Here is a 16,414-nt window from a genome sequence, read left to right as displayed (position 1 = left end):
TGAAGGCACACCCAAGATCGGCTTCCAACGAGGGAACTCCTGAACAGTTTGCCGCATGGATGTGATTTTTTATGACGCCTTGAATGCAAAAACATCTTTAGAACTTTTAAAGTTCTAAGCATACGTAGGAACAGACAAAGGGAAGCGACTTGGTATTATATAATATTATGTAGTGATTTAAAAAAAACCCTGAAACTCGCCTATACATAAAATATATAAGACTAATCTTAAGATTACACTTCGAAATGATTAATATCCTTCGATATAACTTAGAGAAGTTTTTGCGCCTCGGACGATAAACGACGGGTATATTTTATCAGACGCGAAAAAAATTTGGCTCAGTTTTGTATTCATAGGCTTCGAGTGAGTTACACCAGTCAACTCTGATGTTGACTTTAACCTGCGCAGAACCTGCATTGTACGCCATTTTGTTTTATCGGCAGCGGTGCGCAAATTAAAGTTAACGCCAAAGATAACTGGAACAAGGTTACCCTTAGACACTTTATATAATTTGTTTCATATGATATTATATAACTAATTAATAGAAAAACGCATTTACTAAATAAATATCAACTCTGAAATCATATAACTTCTTTTTGGGTAGTCTTACGCCACTAATAATAAGTGATTACAAACAATAATGGTAAGCCGATCTGGCATGATAGGGACCAACACTGTTCAAATGAGTTTCTTTTGGCATTTCTTCTCAGCAGTGGTCGTTCCGAAATGCCAGTAGTTTGTAGCTTGTGAGAAATAACTATAAATATAAAGATTGACGAGAAAAAGTGCCTGTGAAGGTCTAATTTCTGAATAAATGATTTGAATTTGAATTCGATTTAAGTATTTTGTCACGCAAACATTTTTTTTTTTTATTTTTTTTTTATAATAATGCTTATCCCTACTAAGATTCCGACGCTCAATGGCTGAGGAAGGAACAAAAAAAAATAAGACTTGACACACGCATCGTTTTCACCCCAAATCACCAAATGGGAGGAGCCCTGGGGTGCAAATAAATCATAAACATCATCCGATTTTTGTCCAGAACATTCCACCACTTATGGCCATTTCACAATCCCCTTAATGGCATTCCTCCGATATATTTTTTATGGAAACCGTTCTGCGCACCAAACTGAATGGCATCTACTAAAATAGCACCTATTATGTACTAAATGCACTTTTTGTCTAATGTCAGTGTTATTGTAATTTCCAATGACATCACGAGCTGATCTACTGCCGACTTCCAAAGCGCAGGTAGAGGAGTTTTAATTGACATCTTTGGAGAAAAGGCTGCGCTGAAATTTATTGCGCCGCTTCTTCTTCACGTGCGCTGTCTAATCTTCTTCTTCATAATCGTACTCCTCATGGCTGAGGGGTCGTGGTTATTACGTGGAATGGAACACACACAACAACTTTCTTGGTATTATTAATGGAGTGGTTTGACATTGCCTTCTCCATTTCATACACAAGTTAATAAGAATCAACCAGTGTGCAGGTTTCCTCACGATGTTTCCCTTCACCGGAAGCAAGTGGTGGTCGATGAAAACTACTATACATGAGTCAGATTGGTATACAAACTCATGTGGCACGAGTAGGATTCGTACCTGGGACCTTGCGATCCACAGGCGGCGTCCTAATCATTAAACCACCACCGCTTCCTCGTTTCGTTCGCCTTCACCGCTTCGTCTAATCTATAATACATATTTTTTTACAATTCTCTGACTTTGTCAACTACTTTATTTTATAACGTATATATCACATATCAGTTATATGGGTCGTTCTTCTTTTTAACCTACAATTTGAAAAAAAAATTGCATAGTTTTGAAAAAATATATATATTGCATACACGTCTTCATATACATATATTTTATTAGACGACTTTCTACTCTATCAGAAAAAGTTATTGGCCGCGAAGATTACAGATTTTTGTAGGATTTTCATGACTTTTAAGAAAGAATCGACTCAAAAAGTTACACTTCCGTCACGAAATCTTTTATTTTATTCTATTAACTGCTCTTCGTTAAATAACTTTTACTTTTGTAAAACATAAAGTAACCAAAATGAACTTTTAAAAAAGCATATTAATATTATATATTTGTATTTATAAATATATTTTATTGATTTTCAAATATCACTCTGTCACATTTACTGCTGATATAAAGTAAGTTTTTGTTGTAAATAAAATTTTAGTATTATTTACACATAAATACGTATTGCACAGATGGCAATTTCATAAAATATTGTAAATAAAAAAACTCCAATGTTGCACTAGTTATAACTAAATATATATACGACCAAAACAATTTTCCTAACAGGAGACAACATTGTGACAGAGAAGTAACTTATGTGACGGAGTTGTTATTCTAGGGGATACCAAACTCTCTTTTGCAATAGTTTGCAATAAAATACATTTATTTTTATAGAATCATTTATTTTTATAAATCTTAATCAGTCTTCAACATTATCATATAATATAATAAGGTGAGATCAAACTTAAACAATTAATGAAATCACATTTGAGATGAGAGCTTCTTAGAGTCGTGAGAGCCTCTCAAAAGTAATTAGTAATTTGGTAAATTAAATGACTATCCACTCTAAACTAAATAAAAAATCCAGTCTAACTTGACAACAAATTTAAATTCGCAAAAAATAAAACATTCTTCATAACAATAGCTTAATAATTAATCAGTCATTTTTCGAATACTGACAGTGGCTCTTCGAATTGGAAAAATTGTCTCTTCCCCTTTTTAATGACATTTGGAGCCGGTAAGACTAATCAAATCATCAAAAGGAACATCCGATATGTCATTCTCCACTAATTTAAACAGCCTTCCACTGTCATCAACTGATTTTAGGAACATTACCATGACTTCGCCTTCTTCATCGACAACATTTTTTGCTACTCCAGCGTAAGTGTACTGAATGTTCCGCGAGCTACGTACTTTAACCAATACATAAACTCCGTCTTTTATATTCATTGGATGAATATCTTCAGGCTGGAGCGTTTGATAAGAAGTACCACAGACGGCAGTTTGATCAGCTAGATCTTTTTTCGTTTTAAGCGTGGCTAAAGGTTGATCTTCATCGGTTGATTCATCTGGGCCATATACAGTATCGAAAATACTTTTACGGGACATCCTAATTGTATTTGTAATATCTGCGAGCATCAAACCTTCCTTATCGTGAATTACAGCAACTTCTTTTTCATTAGATAAAAACTCGTCCACAGTATTTTGTTGTTCTTGGATTCCAGGCAGAGGTCGATAAGTTTTAGGAGCATGGCAAGAACAGAATTGATCACAAAAGCAGCTTAATACCCTATGATTTAAGATTCCACGATTTTCTGTGAACATTTGGTGGACCTGCATTGTTCCTTTTAGGGGCACAATGTTACTAGGAATCGTTGCTGCTACCTTTTCGATGTCTTCGCCTGTCACCATAAACAGTGTAATTTTGTTGGCATCTTTGAGCGCGGAAAAGAATTGGAACACATCTGCAATATCGTTTCCTCTAGCAACTATGGCATCAGCTTGCCGTTTGATTGTCCCTCCAATACCATCAGCAGCTCCTTTCCCATGCCCTGATTCAAAAAAGTTCCAGGATATTTTACGAAATCCGTATTCTTCGAAAAACCTATGTATCTCTTCCATCTACAGTAGGTGGCTTCACATAAAATGGCCTATGTTTAGTGAAGTAGCTGTAGTGGCATTTGAGGCCACTATTTTCTTTCAAGAACGTTTTATACAGGTTTTTCATGGAGTCCAATAAAAATCTTTTCTGTGCTTTCTTTTTTTTGTAAGTAACAGTTTCCTTCTTGCCAGCTATAGCCCTCGTTACATCATCCCGCAAAAAGAACCGATGAATCTTTCGTACAAGATCAGTATGCTTTGGTAGAACGCTCTTGTATGTTAAAGGTCGGTCTACGCCTATTGCATCTCTTACTAATTCGATCTGCACTCGAGACTCTTTTACGATACGGGTTTGGAAAACCGATTGAATGAGGCGTTTTTCTCTTCGACTTTTGACAGTCTTGTATCGTTCTTTAATGGCATTAGATAGAACGTTGTACTTCTTTGTATTCTGACTATTATTTTCCTCTTTTTTGCTGCTGTCTTTTTTTGATTTTCTCTGCAATCTTTTCTTATATTTTCGAATTTTTTTCTCTGTTTTATTTTTTCTTGAAACTTAACATTTGAGATGAGAGCTTCTTAGAGTCGTGAGAGCCTCTCAAAAGTAATTAGTAATTTGGTAAATTAAATGACTATCCACTCTAAACTAAATAAAAAATCCAGTCTAACTTGACAACAAATTTAAATTCGCAAAAAATAAAACATTCTTCATAACAATAGCTTAATAATTAATCAGTCATTTTTCGAATACTGACAGTGGCTCTTCGAATTGGAAAAATTGTCTCTTCCCCTTTTTAATGACATTTGGAGCCGGTAAGACTAATCAAATCATCAAAAGGAACATCCGATATGTCATTCTCCACTAATTTAAACAGCCTTCCACTGTCATCAACTGATTTTAGGAACATTACCATGACTTCGCCTTCTTCATCGACAACATTTTTTGCTACTCCAGCGTAAGTGTACTGAATGTTCCGCGAGCTACGTACTTTAACCAATACATAAACTCCGTCTTTTATATTCATTGGATGAATATCTTCAGGCTGGAGCGTTTGATAAGAAGTACCACAGACGGCAGTTTGATCAGCTAGATCTTTTTTCGTTTTAAGCGTGGCTAAAGGTTGATCTTCATCGGTTGATTCATCTGGGCCATATACAGTATCGAAAATACTTTTACGGGACATCCTAATTGTATTTGTAATATCTGCGAGCATCAAACCTTCCTTATCGTGAATTACAGCAACTTCTTTTTCATTAGATAAAAACTCGTCCACAGTATTTTGTTGTTCTTGGATTCCAGGCAGAGGTCGATAAGTTTTAGGAGCATGGCAAGAACAGAATTGATCACAAAAGCAGCTTAATACCCTATGATTTAAGATTCCACGATTTTCTGTGAACATTTGGTGGACCTGCATTGTTCCTTTTAGGGGCACAATGTTACTAGGAATCGTTGCTGCTACCTTTTCGATGTCTTCGCCTGTCACCATAAACAGTGTAATTTTGTTGGCATCTTTGAGCGCGGAAAAGAATTGGAACACATCTGCAATATCGTTTCCTCTAGCAACTATGGCATCAGCTTGCCGTTTGATTGTCCCTCCAATACCATCAGCAGCTCCTTTCCCATGCCCTGATTCAAAAAAGTTCCAGGATATTTTACGAAATCCGTATTCTTCGAAAAACCTATGTATCTCTTCCATCTACAGTAGGTGGCTTCACATAAAATGGCCTATGTTTAGTGAAGTAGCTGTAGTGGCATTTGAGGCCACTATTTTCTTTCAAGAACGTTTTATACAGGTTTTTCATGGAGTCCAATAAAAATCTTTTCTGTGCTTTCTTTTTTTTGTAAGTAACAGTTTCCTTCTTGCCAGCTATAGCCCTCGTTACATCATCCCGCAAAAAGAACCGATGAATCTTTCGTACAAGATCAGTATGCTTTGGTAGAACGCTCTTGTATGTTAAAGGTCGGTCTACGCCTATTGCATCTCTTACTAATTCGATCTGCACTCGAGACTCTTTTACGATACGGGTTTGGAAAACCGATTGAATGAGGCGTTTTTCTCTTCGACTTTTGACAGTCTTGTATCGTTCTTTAATGGCATTAGATAGAACGTTGTACTTCTTTGTATTCTGACTATTATTTTCCTCTTTTTTGCTGCTGTCTTTTTTTGATTTTCTCTGCAATCTTTTCTTATATTTTCGAATTTTTTTCTCTGTTTTATTTTTTCTTGAAACTTAACATTATCTCTGTATAACTTCGTTCTATCTCTTTTCATTTTTTTCTTCCACTGGAACTGCGCATTGATACTTCAGAAAGAGTCGGTGTTGCACATGGAGTTACTCTTGGACTTTCTGGTATTGGTGATGGAGCCGGTGTGTTCAAAAGTACCTCTTCAAGTATCTTTTTCTTCTCCCTTCTTTTTTTATTAGCTTCTTGCCATCTTCGCTTTTGAATTCGATGTTCTCGCTCGCTCATATCAGCCACTAACTTTTTTCGAGCATGGTATCTTTCTAAATCTTTGCGCTTTACTTCAGCTACTTTCTCAGGGTCATTATTTCGTTTCGCGCGACAAATCCATTGTCTTTCTGCTGCTGTTAATGGCTTTTGTTTCACCATGATGTTATCTGGTAATAGAAAATAAGGAATCTTCTGTTATCATTTAGATACTATCTAAATGATAATAGAAGATTCCGTGGGAATAATTATTCTAATAACTACCAAAACGAATGAATCTTTTTTAGTATTTCTTGAATTAAGCATAAATATAACAAAAACAAAATTTATATTACCCCACCGTCACGTACTTACCACTCGGTCACAATAAATATGTGACAGAATTGTCGTGTGACGGAAGGGTAAATTTTTGTTAAAAAGTTGATAATATTTAAAAGTTAACATAGAATTTGATAATTTACATGTCGGGCATAAAATATTTTTTATTACGTAAGAGTAAACAACAAAAAGTAACAATGATCATTAAAATTTGAATCAATTACTTACGTAACGAAGCGGTAGCCGAATAAACACACGCGCGTCCTGACACTGCGTTTGGGCGACTGAGGCGCTGCCTTCTGTTTGCAGATGGGAACACATACGGAGGGGGGGAAGGGGTAATATCCTTGGGTCGCATGCTACAAGGACGAGCGGCAACAGCGCGTATTTCGTTTGACAACCCACGTGACAGAATTTACCACGCAAAACATTAGGTAGAGGGAGACGAGTATTTGAAGTTTTTTAATAATTTTATTGATAGTATTAAAAAATAACTATTACTGTTACACGATAGGTAATATATTAAAGAGATATAGGATATTTTTACATTTTGTGTCATAATATATTTTTTTCGTAATATTATAGATAACACGCACGCTCATGTAGCGGGAGACATAATGATTTTGTATGAATACATCTCTGTCACGCGGATTCACAACTCTGTAACTTACTTTTTACGGTGAAATTATTTAATTAATATGTTATTTAAATATGTGCGATCATTATATGTATAGTACAGTGTATGTCAAAATATAATTTTAAAAAAATATTGATAATTTACTTGTTTTCTTTTTAACTGTCTGGCGAAGACACCTTTTTGTAGGTTAAAAAGAAGAACGACCCATATGCAAATATCAACACATATAATCAATACATATAATAAAATTGAAGAAAGGCCAAATTTTAGACATTTTTTTAAATTCTTCATGGAATATACTTAGTTACTGATATAGATGACGAAAATGTAGTTTTGGAAATTTTTGTCTGTCTGTCTGTCTGAACGCGCATCACTCGAAATCTACTGGATTGCTTGAAATTTGGTATTTAGGTACCTTATATACCGGGTTAACATCTTAGATATATTTCATCCCGGTAAATGGTCAGGTTCCCGTAGGATAATTGAAAAACGAATTATGAATCAAAAATGCCTTGGAATCCTGAGTTAACATCTTATAGACATTTCATCCCGGAAAATGAAGCCGCGGGCAAAGGCTAGTTATAAATAAAAATAGATTAAGAACAAGAAAGAATTAAATGTCTAGAATATAGAAACGAAGTGCTATTGGAATAACTTCTATTTGGTGCGCAGTACGGCATATCTCCTTTTTAACTCAAGGGTCACTCTCCCCTATATATCAAGGTACATTTTGGACTTTTATAAGTGTTTACGAAGTTTTGCAGCTATATTTAACCATCTTGTGGGATTCTGAGAACAGTAGTAGGTATGATGTACTTATATTATGTCTTTAACCATCGAATTGAATGAAAAGCAATTATGTGTCAAAGTACAGTTACTAATCCCACTAATATTATAAATGAGAAAGTTTGTGCGGATGTATACACATACATCCTCACAAAACAAACAATGGGCCGAGAAGATTTTGCGTGAAAGAATAACAAGCATACATATAACGTAGGGTACTTTATATCTCGAAAATCCCACAGGAGCGAAGCGCTGAGGCGTAGCTAGTACCGTATAATCTTTTATATAATGTTATTGCATAAATATGCAATAAGTTTTTTACAGTAATAATAATAAATAAATATATAGGGACATATCAAACAGATTTAGCCCCAAAGTAAGTTCCAAACTTGTGTTATGGGATACTAACTCAATGAATATTCTATAAGATATACATATTCAGATAAACATCCAAGACCCAGGTCAATCTGAAAAAGATAATTTTCGATGTTGACCTGACCGGGAATCGAACCCGGGACCTCCAGTGTAGCAGTCCGGCGCGATTACCATTAGGCCACGGAGGTCGTCAACAGTGAGATTATATAGTTTGGTATTTCCCATACTTCCTCAGGATCGTGGCAAATGAAAACCCTAAAAAATCCTTAATCCTAAAGGATCTATTGCTAAATCTAAAAATGTTATATCAATCACATAACATAAAAGTGTTAAATTTTAACACCCTCACAATAACTTACAGTTAAAGTGAAGGGGTGCAAATGAGATTTGGTGGACAATTCCGCACGATATATTGCAAATGGGCGTCTAGTGAAACTGCATTGGTTTGATGTGTTTTTGGCGGATATTCTTTTCGATTTATAACCAGATATATCCTTAAACTTTGGTTTAATATACATTTTGGAATAAAATATATTTTAATCTAGTAAAAATTTTATGTTTGCATAGATCTTTAACTCTACCGGACCGATTTTGATGCGGGTTTTTTAAAATAAATAGTCTGATAGCTGAGAAAGGTTTAGATATATGATTTATTAAGGTTTTACCCAAACGAAGCTGGTACACGCCGCTAGTCTTATGCACTTTTAAGATTGTAATTCTCACATTATAATCAACAGTAAAATCAAAATTCGCCTAACAAAGTTTTTTCCATATATGTGTATCTAATAATATAATCAATAATCAATCAGTCTAGACCAATAAAGGTAAAACAACACACTCTCAATAAAATATATTAACTTTTACGACATAGTATCATTTTACTCGCCTTTATCGATACCAATATTTCATTCGTATTGGTATCGATACGCTATCGGTATGATTAACGTTCAACCCTAGTGCGAAAAATAGACGATTGTGTCATTTCTGTGTATGGAAGATTTGTCGGTCTTTAAGTTTTTTATTGGTTATTATTTTATATTACAGATAAAGATTCGTGTCATGATATTTTAAAATTTTGCCACAATATAATTAATTATACATAGATCGGTTGGACGTAGTTATATAACAAATATTATACTATTCTAATATGTAAATATACATGCAAAATATAACGAATATTACTCTTTTTTGTTAATAATTAGCTGCGTCCTGGGGGTTCGCTCCCGTGGTAATTTTGGGATAACAAGTATCCTAAGTCTTATTCCAGGTTATATTCTGTCCGTGTACTAAATTTCATAACAATCCGTCCAGTAGATTTTGCGTGAAAGAGTAACAAACATAAACACATACGTACAAACTTTTAATGTATAATATATGTGAATCGATATTATATTTCGTCAAATAGTGAGAGAAACATATAAAATAGATCACTTCCTTAACAATATTTTCAGTACGGAACCTTAAAAAAATATAATTCATTTTCCACAACAAAACTCGATAGCAACGTTTCAGCACACAAAAACGTCCAATAGAATACTCTATGAGTTCGCGAACCAATCTCGTTATACCGCATAAAGAATACAGACAGATTGACAGACAATGCTTCAGTTTCAAAACCCACTTTTTGTTAAAAGAAAACTGAACTCCCGACAGCCCTACGTCACAGCTTATAAAATCAAGGAACACGAACTTAGAACATAATGGAGTTGCCACAATTTTGGCGTAGTGTACGCTCTGTGGATCCACCCTGGAAAATTTCATATATACGAAGGAATTTAAATCCTAACTATCCTAATTCTAACTAATATTTTAAATGCGAATATATGTTTGTTTGTGACCACTTCATACTCTATCTATACGACCAATCTTCTTGAAATTCTGTATGCATGTAGTTTAAAATATGGAGAAGAATATAGGGTTTTCATCCCGGAAATATAAATTTCCATGGACATTTACGCGGGAAAAGCCGCGGGCATAAGCTGTGGGTGGAACCACATTATCAATTATTTTCTTGTACGTGTTCCTTCGTCTAAGAAGATTAAGGGATACGTAGCCTGAACAGCAGAATATTCTAATATTGAAGACAAATTGTTATAAAAACGTTGTTTTTTGTTATCAAATGTGTATTTTTTTCCAAACGCTTAATGATCAAGCTTTTAATTGTCTATGGCCTATCGCCACCTTCTGAGATGTGAGTGATAGTATGCTATTTTGGAGTGTAGTGATGAAGATAGCTGTCATAAAAGCTAATATATTTTGTCGAGAGTTTCTTGTTTCACCTTTATTCGTCTAAACCGATTGATTATATATTTGTACACATATAGAAAAAACGTTAGCGTGAAGTGAATTTTTATTCGACTGTTATACATATGTAATATATAATCTGAGAATTACAATCTTAGACACACCTATATATATGATTCTAAAACTAATGTAGGTAAACTAGAATAGTTAACATAGACAATTACCAACTTCTATCCTAATACTAAATCTAAAAATATTATATCAATTACATAACATACAAGTGTTACATTTTAACACCCTCACAATAACTTACAGTTAAAGTGAAGGGGGTGCAAATAAGATTTGGTCGACAATTCCGCACGATATATTGCTAATGGGCGTCTAGTGAAACTGCATTGGTTTGATGTGTTTTTGGCGGATATTCTTTTTATAACCAGATATATCTTTCAACTTTGGTTTAATATACATTTTGGAATAAAATATATTGTAATTATTTTATTCTAGTAAAAATTTAATAGTTTTTGATTAGGTAAGAAGTTTTAGAATCACTACATAGTATAAAACAAAGTCGCATTCCGTTGTCTGTCTCTATTTTTGCCAATATATTTAAACCACCGAAAGATTCTAAGCTCCTTGTCACCAGCGTTTCACAAACCAACGGACGTGCGTTTTATATTCCCGTATAATGTTATTGTCTCACTTCAGAGAATCGTAATGTGTATAGCTGTCTCGCTCGTTTGCTTAACGCCAGAAAGAGGGGCAATAAAGGGGGAAAGCTGAGTATTATTTGGAAAAATGATGTTATAAGAACGACACGTCACTTTTCCTGTGTTAGGCATTTTCGTGGTTTTGTTTGATGGTGACGGGGTGCTAAATATTGACTCTCTTATTCACTAGTTGTTCGCCGCGAACTTAAGACCTCGCGAACTTAATAATTTTTTAATGAGTTTTTACAAAATTGTGAATACTTCAAAAAAGGCTTAGCCGATTTTGATGACCTACGAACTTAAAAATTCAATGGACAGATCCTACATACCTTTTAAATTTCCTCAAAATTTCGAAAGTTATCGCGTTACAAACATACATACATACAAAGAAATATTTTTGCCCCAAGTTGATTTGTAGACCTCGCTCTTCTTTTGTCTCTATCGCACTTTAAAATTTGACATTTACAGAATGAGACAAAAAATATTGTAGCTAGTATACTTTGAAATTATTTTTTCATAATGCTTACAGGTTCACTATTTTCTCTATATTTAGTAGCGGCTTGTTCCGGCTTCGCTCTGGTAAAACCATAATAAATTTTACACCTAAACCTACCTCAAGAATCACACTATCTATGGGTGAAAACCGTACAAAAATCCGTCCAGTAGTTTTTGAGTTTCGATAAACTCATACAGACAGACGCGACACGGACACAATTTTTATTAATTAAGAAGCCTAATCGTTGTTATGTTGATATGAAATTGTAACCCCTAAAATAAGAAAATAGCGATATTTTATTTGCAACAGACTAGACGATAGAAAGCGTTAGCGCGCTCGGCCTGTGATAGTGGCGGTTAAGACACACTCACGATGGTCAGTCATTGGATGGGTGATCAAAATGATTTTGAGTTCCTCCGTGCTTCGGAAGGCACGTAAAGCCGTTGGTCCCGGTTGTATTTGCAGTCGTTAAAATCTGCCGCAATGGGCCCGCGTGGTGGGCGTCATGGCCCTTACTCCTTATCCATCCGTATGGAAGGCCAGTGCCCCAGCAGTGGGACTTTTAAACGGCTATTGGCAATGATAAGACGATTGAAAAATAACTCTTCTTCTTCTCTTCACAGTCGTATTCCTCATGGCTGAGGGTCGTGGTCATTACATGGAATTAAACACACACAACAACTTTCTTGGCATTAGTAATGGAGTGGTTTGCCATTGCCTTCTCCATTTCACACACAAGTTAATAATCAACCAGTGTGCAGGTTTCCTCACGACGATTTCCTTCACCGGAAGCAAGTGGTAGGTGATAAAACCAACTATAGGTACATGAGTCAGATTGGTGTACAAACTCTTGTGGCACGAGTGGGATCGGAACCGTCTTAACCATTACATCAACACCGCCTCAAAAAAAAAAACTAAATATCTGAAAATGATTTGAGCCTTTTTTATTATTAAAATAAAAACTTATAATTTTGCCATTGTCTACGTTATCTATCCGTCTGTTTTATAAATTGATTCATAAGCACTTTCAGACAATAGGCTTCAAAAACCTAGAATTTTACAATGTAATCTAAATTACAGTCGTTTATCCAGACGACTCGACATTTATATTCCAGAGCTAGATTTTATTTAACAGAATCAACTGATAGCTTTTCATTTGCAATATCTTGTCACCTGCAAATAGGGTTATTTTGAAAGGTTACTTTTCAGATCGTAAGAGGTAAATAACCTCTGATTATTAGGGTTCCGTACCTCAAAAGGTAAAAATGGAACCGTTATAGGACCACTTTGCTGTCCGTCTGTCCGTTTGTCAAGGGCCGTTTTCTCAGGAATGCGTGCACGTACAAAGTTGACATTTACATGAAATATCCGGGACGATGGTCCTTTGAAACTGTGAAAAAATTAAACTTGCATGTCAACGCGTTTGAAGTATATGAGCATTTATGTTGTCAATTTTGCGATTTCGCAGGAAATTAGTAAAGAAGTTAAATAAAAATAAATAAATATATTAGGACAAATCACGCAGATTGAGCTAGCCCCAAAGTAAGTTCGAGACTTGTGTTATGGGATACTAACTCAAAGATACTATATTTTATAACGAATACATACATAGATAAACATCCAAGACCCAGATTAATCAGAAAAAGATCATTTTCCATCATGACCCGACCGGGAATGGAACCCAGGACCTCTCGGTTCATTGGCGAGAACTTTACCACTGCGCCACCGAGGTCGTCTAAGTTAGAACGAATAATATAGTAAAACATTTAAAAACCGTTTATGTACTAAATATTTGAGAAATGGCGGAAAAGTTTTGTATTTTATATTTTCAAAACTATACATGAGACAGATCAGTTGAACCTCTTTTTTCATAGAGGTACTTTAAAAATTCAATTTTTAAAGTACCTCATTATATAATAATTTGGAAAACGGTTTTAAAAACAAGTAAAAACGCAAGCAAAAGTTAGTATAACATAATCACATGCACTAAGAACCCACTAACTAATGCCATAATCAAATATCCTTCTGTCTGTCTGTCCCCAAGCCCTGATCAACCCTCTATACAGAGGATACATCTCGACCCATTCCTATTTCGACCTATATTTTTTTTACGAGTTGAAAAAATAGTTTTAATTACAAGTACTATTTTGTATATTAACAACAATGCACATAGTAACTCACTCTGTTATTCACAAGCATACTTTAAGCTGAAGTATATTTTGTTTCTTGAAAATATAATTTAGCTTAAAGTATTTTAGCTAAAATTAAAGCAATTAAGCTGAAGTTTAGTTTAACTGCTTTAATTTTATATGAATAACGAGGTATTACTATATGTAACTCCCGCGGGTGTGGTACAAGGCCATCAAGGAATACACAGCACTTGGCTGCTGATAGACAGCAATTGAGGGTTGACGTCAGGCAGGAGGCTAGTCATAAAATCATTGACGTATCTTATATCTCTTTCATTCATCTCTCTAAAACATTTATTCAGAAATAAAACTTCCATACACTTCCGCAGGCAAGTTTTCGTGTCAAATTTCAAACTATAATAATATTCCTCTAAAAACTACCTACAAACCCTTTATATTCTTCATATTCTATTTATTCGCTAACTAAGTGTTACAATGATCATACACTAATTACAAATAATGCTTATAACTGGGTCACCTATTACAGGTACTGCGAATTTGCTTAAAAACTACTGGGCATTTCGTAATGACGAGATAGGAATGTATCGAATCAGGAACACATCGTCCAATCGGAAGGGGCACGGCGCCCCTGCGGGACCCTACCACTTAACGTGTCCAATTACTCAAGCTGTATGTATAGGATTAAGCTGTTTTCAGTTAAGTTACAACGATAATTCTTAAGACGTTTGTAATGTGCAGAAGATTTGGGGGTGTCTAAAATGAACAATACTTAATTCCTACAAAACTTTTAAAAGTATTATTGGGAGTTTACGACCGTCTTGTCTTGTTTACTCTTTCTCGCGCACCACTGTCTCGCTCGTACACTGTCTGTTTCACTATAAATGAGGTAAACTTATCACAATGTTTAAAAAATGACAAAAACTTCGTTTCTTTCAAGGTCGAGACGAATCAATCGAATCAAAACTGGATATAATACGCAACAATTAATAAAAACTAAAATATTCCGGTTGATTACTACCTATCTTAATACGTTATTAATGATGGAACCTTTCTACGGATTAATCGTATCCAAACCAACATCCCTCCACACATGTCTCTCCTAAATTATAACGTTACAACGATAATCGTATACCGTTAGAATGATAATAATCCGAAATAGAAACTTGGGACCCACCCCTTCAAGTAGACCGAGACAATCTGATTTCATACACTCGACAATATTATGTTACAGTTTTTCATCGAGTAGCTATAGGAGTTGAGTGGCGCAGTGGTACGCGCGCTGGATTAGCGATAGCGGAGGTTAAGCATCTTTAGCAATGGTCGTCAATAGGATGGGTGAACAAAAATGTGTTTTCTCCAGCTCCTTCGTGTCTCGGAATTTTCGTTGATAAAATATTTAGCGAGTGTTCACTTTTCTACATTTTCGTCTCCACAGTCGTCGACATCGCTAGTTGTCAGACCATCATCACGCGTATCATTCCTGACGATATAAAGCCAGCACTCGCGCTGTCTCAGAAAAATAGGATATTATAATCGTATAGCTGAGACTTATTTACCTCGACATCCGACACGTAAAGAATTATCACCCGAGCATTATTGCATTTGCGGAGTCAGATCTTGACGGTGTAATATACAGCTGGGGGGCGCGGCCGACTGTCACACCGTAGCGTAACAATTGTTCAAATCTAAGACAGAGTGGCAGGGAATTCAGCGGAGCTTGAAAGTCGACTGTGAAATTTGCATACGGGTAGAGGGCACGGCTATTTATCACACCATAAGGTAACATTTGTTGAAAAACAGTCAAGTATATTATATTTGAACTTGACGGTGTTACACTGTAGTTAGGAAGAACGACTGACTAACATAATTTGTAGTGGTAACATTTTAATTTATTTTTTACAACACACATTTTCATACAATTTAATTCTTATTAATTTTTAGTCATTGTAATGGCGAAAACAGTTACGTCAGTGAACACTTAGGACGCCAATCTGTATTGCTCGCACCAAGTCAAACATTTTGCCTTAGAATTTAAGCTAATGGAAAGTATATATTAGTTAAAGTGAAATAAAATATATTATTGACAAAAATGCATGCAATGTTATTCTTTCTAACACGTAGATTTTTCTTACAATAATTGTAATTCGTTTTCTCTCAAAACAGTATTGAACGAAGCAAAAATACATTGATACAATGTATAATAAACGTTCACTTCATCGTAAACATGAATTCCACTTTGCTTACTGTGTAACACGCGGCCGGAGCGCGCCAAAAAGACATTATAGCTACAAAACGCAGCGATTTCTTAACATAACCATCTCTTTTCCTCCACCACGACAACCAGACATCTTCATTTCTTAACACGTAATACATTACCGTTCCAAAACAAATTTTCATTCAGAATCTCGAACAAAAGCGTCAACGTATAATGTCATAAACGAAATTGAGGTTAGAACTAAATAACAGTTCCGATAGTATTGCACTGACAAATGTGTGTTGTGGGGAAATTTTCCCCTTTTCCCGCGAAATAGGGTAATTGCGGCGAGCACGGCCTCTCTTACACCCAGAATAGGTTTGATGGTGAATTAATAATAAGTATGATGTATTAACGGTTGTTTTCTTA

The 16,414-nt window shown here is 35.1% G+C and overlaps 2 protein-coding genes across 9 annotated transcripts in view; both read right to left on the bottom strand.

Moving 5' to 3' along the window:
- Nucleotides 1-16,414, bottom strand: part of nrm (neuromusculin) — a 399,429-nt gene that overhangs the window by 344,935 nt on the left and 38,080 nt on the right. The gene's annotated exons all lie outside the window — the stretch shown is intronic.
- Nucleotides 4,207-7,169, bottom strand: LOC128681266 (uncharacterized). The gene is made up of 2 exons (XM_053765067.1): nucleotides 6,625-7,169; nucleotides 4,207-6,294 (listed from the first exon to the last, which is right to left on the bottom strand). The coding sequence occupies exon 2, from the start codon at nucleotides 5,321-5,323 to the stop codon at nucleotides 4,421-4,423; it is 903 nt and encodes a 300-aa protein (XP_053621042.1). The 5' UTR covers nucleotides 5,324-6,294; nucleotides 6,625-7,169; the 3' UTR covers nucleotides 4,207-4,420.

This window comes from Plodia interpunctella, chromosome 26, assembly GCF_027563975.2.
Source record: "Plodia interpunctella isolate USDA-ARS_2022_Savannah chromosome 26, ilPloInte3.2, whole genome shotgun sequence".
NCBI lineage: Eukaryota > Metazoa > Arthropoda > Insecta > Lepidoptera > Pyralidae > Plodia > Plodia interpunctella.
Note: the sequence above shows the minus strand (reverse complement) of the source record. Positions and strands in the feature narration are given on the sequence as shown.